The 8,994-nt window shown below is 38.9% G+C and overlaps 1 protein-coding gene across 1 annotated transcript; it reads left to right on the top strand.

Moving 5' to 3' along the window:
• On the top strand, positions 1 to 1,006 carry LOC107277916 (zinc finger protein 1). The gene has a single exon (XM_015769469.3). The coding sequence runs from the start codon at positions 51 to 53 to the stop codon at positions 633 to 635; it is 585 nt and encodes a 194-aa protein (XP_015624955.1). The 5' UTR covers positions 1 to 50; the 3' UTR covers positions 636 to 1,006.
• Positions 1,007 to 8,994: the final 7,988 nt, after the last annotated feature.

The raw sequence follows: 8,994 nt of genomic DNA, 5'->3' as shown, positions 1-8,994 counted from the left end.
ACATCTCAAGTTAAGTTGGTGTGGTGGTGTTCGTCGACGTAGCGCGCGCCATGGAAGGGATGAGCAAGCTCGCCGGAGGAGGAGGCGACGTGACGTTCGTCGGCGGCGGCCGTCGCATGGCGGCCGCGGCCGCCGCGGCGCTCCGGCTCGTCGAGCTGGACCTCATCGGCACGGTGGGCGCCGCCGTGCCGGGGCAGGCGACGGCGCCTCGTCTGCTCGTCGTGTCGCCGGCGCCGGCGAAGGAGGAGGAACGCGACGGCGACGACGACGGCGAGCCGCGGCAGCTGTTCGCGTGCCACTACTGCCGGCGCGAGTTCTACAGCTCGCAGGCGCTGGGCGGCCACCAGAACGCGCACAAGCGGGAGCGCACGCTCGCCAGGCGCGGCGCCGGCGCGGGCGCCGGCGGCGAGCAAGCGTCGTCGTCGTCTTTCGCCATCCACCACGGCGCGTTCGTGTCGGCGTCGCCGGGGTGGATGGCGCGCGTGCTTCACGGCGAGGCGCCGCCGGCGATCTCGGTGGCCGGCGACGGCGGCGGCGGCGAGCGGTGGTGGTGGGGCGGTGGAAACGTCGGCTACTACTGGCCGCGCGACGGAGACGATCAAACGCGTCAACTCGACCTGACGCTAAAGCTGTGAAATTGCTGGTGTAAAAAAACACACATATGGACACATATTTTTGCTGCTGGAAATGACCCTAGCTTTTTCTTCTCCTGCATTTTTTTTTCTTGCTTCTACATTTCTGGTGTCCCGGTTGATCGGGACACGGATCCTCTGCAGTACTGCACTTGCAGTAGCAGTAGTTGACGGGTGGTCCCAATCCCATATTTCAATGGCAGCTACTGTAGGTGCAGTAATGTAAATAATCCCCACTGTGTTGATCGATGTATATAAATACTAGTAATTTTACAACCTTAATTCCAAGAATTACTTGGCATCTCTTTCCATCATTCCATGCACGTATGCTCTACTATGTAAACTGACCCTGACCGTAATAAACATCATATAATTTTCCGAATCTTTCGAGTTGATCTAAAAAAGAATTGATCCAATGATCTTTTTCGATCCGGTTATTGGGCCACTAAGCATGACTATGAGTTAGAAGTGAACAGCTCACAAAAATGAAACACAAAAGGAAAACTATAAAGGAGATGATCCATCGAACTGACTGCATGAGATATCATATCATTTTCTGAATATTTCGAGTTCATCTGAAACTAATCCTCCGGTGATCTTTTGGAAACTTAAATGATAAATCGATCTTCTAGTCGAATAAGATCAATCTACACACACTCTACACAATGTGGAACTAATTAAGCTCTTACTTATAAGTTACAATGTAATTAATTGCTAGCCGCAGAAAAAAAACTAAACTAAGCTGATGATGATCCATGTCAAAATTATATAGCTTATCGTTATCGAAGGAGCACTCGTGCGCATGCTTGGTTACGTGCGTGCAGAGAAAGAGACTGACGCTGTTTAATTTCTCTTATCATTTTTAATTTCTTGCAGTTGAACTTGATGCATGTATACATACAAAAATGACTATGTGCATAATTGGTGTGTTTACCAGAAGTTATACTGCCATTACTAGTAAAAAAAAAACATGTCTAACACGCACGTATGCATTTTCATTTTTTAAATGTGCACACACGGGCTAGCGAAGACGAAGTAACCATAGATATATAAACCAAATGGATCGGGATATACTAATTAATGTAACTGTAAACGTATTTAAGAAACTAAATTAAGAGTTGGTCACATGTACCTGATGAGATAGATGAGATAATCAGTGGAAAATAAAACTCTAGTTTTGTACTACTCTTTGTCTGTAGTCTTGGGCTGATGCATGTCACTCTTCTGATCTTGCAAGAAACCTGCAGCTAAGCACCTTTAGCTGATTCAAACTCCAGAGATCTAATGTAGTAATTAATTTGATGACATAAAGTTGTGGCAGAAACCAAGCGACATGCCGGGATCTTGGTGTCATCATGTTAGATCTCTTGTTTGACATTTTTGCTAGCGACCTTAATTATATGGTAATGAGAGTTTACCGATCAGATCAGAGATTAAAATGGAAATTAAAAGGCTACTGGAGTGGTCATCTCAATACATGTATTCACTCCCTCTCCATCGGGTTTGAAAACATGGATCTAGGGCTCCCTTATATAATACATGAATTAATTTTACAGGATTTTGTTTCGTGAAATAGTTCAGTTCCCGTAAGAATAATCCTCTATATATTTGTTTTCTCTGTTCCAAAGGATATCTTCTATAATACTCCCTCCGTTTCATAATGTAATACTTTCTAGCATTACTTATATTCATATGTCTAGATTCATTAACATCTATATAAATATAAACATGAACAATGCTAAAAAGACTTACATTATGAAACGGAGGAAATATAGTCTAGGTTAAATTTTTGAAACTCTTTTCGCGGATGCAAACTTCTGAAACTCTGAACATTGATATCTCTTTTTAGATTATTAAATCATAAATATTATAATTATTCATCGAGATTTACAAATATATTGTAATGAAAGTTTAACCGTATCTGTTGCATGTCATACTGATGACTGGACCAACATGTTATATATATGGTGTAAATATAGTTTTAAGCATATATTACAACCAAGATAACAATAAGAACTATATGTGCACACATACACTCTCGGGGGGCAATATATGAATTGTCGAGTAAACCTTGTTAACTCGTGTGCATGGGCTTATCATGTTATGCCATCTCGATCGGTCATTCATGTGGTCATCCTGACACCTAACCCCCTTTATCCGGTTATTTTGGTTGCATCGCATCATCACCTGCACCAATTATTTCCATCCCTCTGCTGCTGCCTCTATTGTCATATTGCCAAGCAAAGTGATGATCTAAGCTGATGAGGAGACAAGCCGAACTGTTATTAAGCGAAGTGCACGAGCAGTTTTTAAACTTATATGGGTATATCATCTAGATATCTAAACTCTTAAAATATATTTTTTGGATCTCAAACTTGCCCTGAGTGTCATATGGGTCTAAACGGGATCTAACCCGTATCATGCGCTGATGTGGCACCACAGTGACCACTATGCGTAGTGACACCCACATGTCAGTCACATAGGAAAAATAAAAAAAAAGAGAGAGAGGAGAGAGGAGAAAAAATGTTTTCTAATTTTGAAAAAAAAATAAAATTAAAAAGGAGAGAAGAAAACGATGTTTTTACACATAGACGCTGTCATTACATGCCACATCAACACATGAGGTGATTTAGAGCCAATTAGAACTTATATGACACCGAGGATAAGTTCAAATATCTAAAATTACATTTTAAGAGTTTATGAACATAAATAATACATCCACACGAGTTTAGAGACCATCGGTGCACTTTACTCTTATTTCCCTCTCTTCCTATTGTACTAGATTCCTCTAAGATAAAGATACTCCAAATAAAGTTGCTTCCATTATCAGTGGACTACCTATTAATGTTTCGACATATTTATAGCTTTGAATCTTGCAGAATTTTTGATCAATTGATATGAACCATTTTAAATTAATTACCCAAAAAAGAAACAAACATGTTGAAAATCGTAAATCTAGATAAAAAAAATGTAAAATCTAATTTTGATGTACTGTAACTAAGTGTAAGTGCCATGCAACTGAGGGTGAGTTCTATGTAACTGAGTGCAACCATAAGTGAATATAAAAAACGCAAATCTTGATGTAGAATCCTACGGGGAAAAAATAGAAGCCCAAAAATCCGTCGCAAGTAAAATAGCAAATCCGTTATCTTATCTTTCTGGTAGGGGAAAAAGGGAAGCCCAGAAAGCCCACGAACAATTTAGGCCCAGACATAGGCCCGTTCCATATTTGGGCCCAAAGCCGCATTGCAATTTGGAGGGAAGCGGAAGACGAGATGGATATGAGCAACAGAGCAAACCGCACTACACTCCATCTTTTTTTCCGGCAAAGCAACCGCTCCGCTTTCCTCTCCTCCCGGGGCCCCCACAGGCCCCAACCCCCGCCCACGCTTCAGCCGCCGGCCGCCGCGCCGGAGAAAGCAAAGCGGTCGCCTCGCCGCCGCGTGGGAGAAAGTGGTGGTGGTAAAATTTTTATTTACGGCGACAAATTGGCGTGAGAAGGTGGAGAAAAGGTACGGTGGTGGTTGACTGCTGCTGCGGTTATAAATCGGCCGGCGGGGAGAATGAGAATCCTTCGGCTTTGGTGAAAGCTACTCCTACTACTACTTGTGAGTTTATTTAGAGCAAGTCTAATAGTACAAGCCTACTACCAGCTCCAATTTATATATAGTCAATTCATACAAAGATTGTTTACTATACTATTAATATATTCATCTGTCATATACACACAGTGTGTCTTGGAGTCCGTGCTACAGCTTAGATCTGTAGCCCGCTACTCTTCTCTCTCATCATTTATCTCATTAAAATATGTTTATAGCTGGTTAATAGCCTGATATTATTGTACCTGCTCTTACTCTACCCGGATTGTAAATTACTACTGCTACTAGAGTGATAAAATTAGTGGATTGTGTTTGGCTTGTGCTCTTTTTATGGCCTCGTTGTGGACAAACTCTGGGTAAATTTTGAGCTTCAACTGCCCTTTTCTCCTCCTCTTTTTATGCAGCCACTACCCACTAGTTTGAGCTAGTTTTAGCATCCATATGGCGCTTTGTTTTGAGCAGTCTTGCACCGTTCCATCGCACCTTTACTAGCTTACGATGCTGATGAAGGATTGGCCTTTTTTGCCGCTTCATCCAAGAGATCACGAAGTTACAAGTAAGAAGTTGGAATCAGATTGACGTGAGGGACGAGTGAATCTTCTTCTTTATCTTCCTCTTCCTTCTCAATCCCTCTATGTGACCAGGAGCTTGCCGACGATCTTCTATGTGTGGAGTTGATATTCAGTGGACCGTTGTGATCCCTTATTAATTTAGCAACAATCGGACACGTTTAGAGGTAGTTGGCTTGGTGTTATATCTTCTCCGTGGTTGCATGCGGAGATGTTAACGAGAGGTGGTGGGGTGTGTTTATTTTCTGTTTTTCCCTGGTTACAACCTCTAAGGTTATAATTTTGTATTTTTCTTCTACTATATCAATATGAAACTTCACACTATTTTGTGTGAGTCATTTCAAAAAAAAAAAGAATTATGCGAATTGGTGCATTATTTATTGTTTACTATTTTCTTTTACACTATTTAATTAGATTCCAGAGCATCTTAAAAAAACCAGTTGCACTAAGAGAAACGATCACACTATCGTATTCATCTAGAAGAAAAAACAGAAATTTCATCTTTTTTTTATGATCTAATAGAACGACAATTACATATGTACAAATTGTTGGAAAAGCAAAAGGGTCAACAACTTAGAATTCGGGTGTAAGAACCACATGAATCCCAAGCATTAGTCGATTTAGTTATGTGTTTTATCCCGGCCCTGGCTCTAGAGAAATGTGCCAGTCTGAAGATTGTCAAAATATGTTGTAAAGGACTTTCTTAAATTTTGTTGTTATTTGTAAGTTTTTTTTTATCTCTTGAAACCTTCATATATTCTGGTCATGACCGAAAACCGATCCAAGTTAACCGAAACCGAACGAGGACATATCTAGTGAAAACCATCGAATAAATGAAAACTCGTGAAAACTAGACCACAAAGATTGTAAATTTATAAATAAATTAGTAGAGTTAGGTGTAGACATAAAATACATTCTTACCAAATCTCAAGTTTGAACCCAACTTTATTATAGAGTAATAAAAAAAGACAAATTTCAGGTGGTGAATAGTAATAGAACCCTACTCACCTGTCTTTTGTGTTTTTCTCAAATAAAGTTGAGTTTGTCTTAAGATTTGGTATGAATGTTTTTCATACCTATATCCATCTTTAATAATTGTTTCATGAATTTAAAAAACTTTTAGATATATTTTTCATGAATTTTCACTTATTTAATGGTTTTCACTGGATATTTCCCCAAACCAAATAGCTTAAATATTGGAAGGTACGCTATATTTAAGAAAAAGGAAAAATAAAAGATACGTAAAACGAGATGGGCTATTAACACATAATTAATTAAATATTAATTATTATAAAATTAACAAAATAATATAATTTTTAAAAATAACTTTGTATATTTTTTTTAAAAAAGACATAATTTATCAATTCGAAAAGCACTCGAGTGATTGGATTTTCAGCTCGACCATGTCGTTCTGTCGTGATGGCCGAATTTTCTCAAAGACCGAAGCTGGAACGAATTTTTTGGTTTGGCCAGATCGAATGCTACGACCACCAATCTACCATAGAGATGAAAACGACTACTCCAACCTCCGAGAATTCGTAGTTGTCGAAGCACTTTTTCGTGTCAAAATATAAGAGCACCCGCAATGGTAAAGTAAGGTGCTATCTATAAAACATGTACACCTCAATAATAGACTAGATTAATAGTAAACCACTTCAATGGTATGTCTACATGGGTATCTATAGCTCTCTAATCCATTGCCTCGTTTTTCTCTATAGACTATCTCCATGTTAGTAGATAGCTTTGCTCTCTCTCTTCATTTAATCTCTTCCAAGTAGGAAAATATGCTGACATGGATCTCTTGTAGAGAGCTTATAGATAACCATTGTGGGTGCCCTAAGGGTTTTTAGGTGGATGCTATATGTATTTTAGGGTGAAGAGATAAATAATATATTAAAAAATAGTGCTCCCTCCGTCCCTTTTTAAATTTCGCGTTCAACTTTGATCGTCCGTCTTATTTAAAAAAATTTAAAAATATAAGTCACGAGTAAAATACTACTCATGTTTTATGATCTCATAATAAAAAAATACGAATTATAAAAAAATTAAATAAGACGAACGATTAAAATTAGATACAGAAACTATAATTTCACTTAAAATAAGACGAAAGGAGTACTGCTAGTACGAGAGAGTGATCCGACGTGGCGTGGAGATTCGTGAGTCCATGGCCATGATTGTCACCGTGGGAAATTGTAGTCGTCGCAGCATGCAACTTCCCCTTCTTCTCCCTTGTGTGGAGACTCGAGACAAGCTTGTTGAACGTTCAACAAGAAGCCTCAAGCAATGATTGCTTCCAGGAAACCAGCAAACCGCCAACTTTACTCTCACCGCAAGCTACTCTTCATCCAGCCCCATCGGATGGCCTCTAAAAGAAAAAACCAAATTTTAAATTTTTAAGCTTAATTTTAATATTGATTTTGACATATTTTTAACGTAGTTTCTTTTTTAACATTGGCTTTTAAGTCACAAAAAACATATTTATAAAAGTTTTACCCACAAATTTATTTTTATTTCCTAATAAGCTATGTTTTGGCTTATTAGGAAATAAGCCAAACGATGGGGACCATCGTCTCCACTCCTCCCATGTTATGTTCACTTACTCTCTCATTCCCAAATTGATCATCATGTAATAGAATCCAAAAATTTTCAAATTAATCATTATATAACTATATAGACACGTATTTTATTTGAATACAATTAATACCACATGGGAGAACGCGTACATGCTAGGGTGTAATTGACGTGATGGTTTAATCGATGCATGCATTGTGGGAGAATGTATGCATGGTGTTTTGATTAATACAGTTTAAATTATCTTTGGCGTTGGTGGGTAAATATATAAGATGATCATTTTTGGATGGAGGGATTAGTACTACTAGCATAAATCTATGGGCTCATTTAAAATGCAGGATTAATAAAAATACAGTAATAAAAGAACAATATTACGTAGGAATATAATGTCATATTCAGTGGAATTCTAAGGATTTTCAAAACTACCATTTGATTAGCACATGAAAAACATAGAAATTCTAGATACATGAGGGAGAAAAACATATGAGAGACATCATACTCATTTTCCTCTAGAATTGCTCTAAAATGACCCATTAATTTCACGTAGGAAACAATAATTTGTTTCAAAGGATACCATTGTATTATTTTCGTAGGAAAATATTCTAGTGTTCCTATGATTTTTTTAATTTGTTTGAAAGAGACCTAAATCTTGTTTAAAACGTGTGGTTTGCGAGTGATTTTGAATGCTTTCACGTGGTTTCACAGAAATTTCTATCTGGAACGTACACGGCACACGTAGTCACGCACGATTGATTATTCAAGCAGTCAAGCACACGGGGTAAAATGCATACAATTCCATTGTTGGTCACAGGCAGGTCACTGCAACGATGAAGACAAAGCGAAACTGATAAGATCGATGAATGTTGTTTGTGATCTCCTTGACCCTTACCGGCGAATGTCTCCATCCTTTAATTTATTTGCTGGTTACTGTTGTGTACGTTTAAATTGGACTTTTTTTTTGAAACCTAGTTTAAATTGGACTTGACATCGTGGAAAATTCGCTGGTAAGAGGAAAAAGAAACCGTCATTCTTGAATTGTTTGCAGATGTAATCTGTAGATCCATACCACGTCATGGGAATACATTTCATCGCAAATAGCCATATGGGCGCCACCATACCATACCTCGTCATCATGATTCAGGATTTGCGTTACTGTCAGTAACTTTCGCAACAATTCGACCAAGTTCAAATAAAATCTTTAGAAGTTAAATCTTTTGGTAAAATTTGTTCGAAGTTCACCTGTTCCTGTTGATTGGTTATCACGATTTGTCGATGATATCAACGGATAGCAGTAACCCCTTATACAGTGCTCGTGATGTACCAATGTGGCCCTTCTAGAATTGGGAGCACATGCCCTGCCCAACCTCGCCTACGGAAGGTGATGCCTTGGCATGGAGCCATGTGCAGGGGTGGTAATGGGTCAGAACTCATGGGTCCTTTCATAACTTACCTTAGCCCTTAAATATTTTTTTTAAAAAAACTAAATTTTAGTCTAATCCTTTTTAGCCCAACCCTCACATTTTGTAAAAAGAAGAAAGATCCATTACTACCTCTAGCCGTGCCTCATCGGGATGACAGCGGCATTGGTTGTTGGTGGTGACAACACAGCCATTTGAGTGTTGT

The sequence above is a fragment of the Oryza sativa genome, chromosome 2, assembly GCF_034140825.1.
Source record: "Oryza sativa Japonica Group chromosome 2, ASM3414082v1".
Lineage (NCBI taxonomy): Eukaryota > Viridiplantae > Streptophyta > Magnoliopsida > Poales > Poaceae > Oryza > Oryza sativa.
This window is presented reverse-complemented; position numbering and strand designations above follow the sequence as displayed.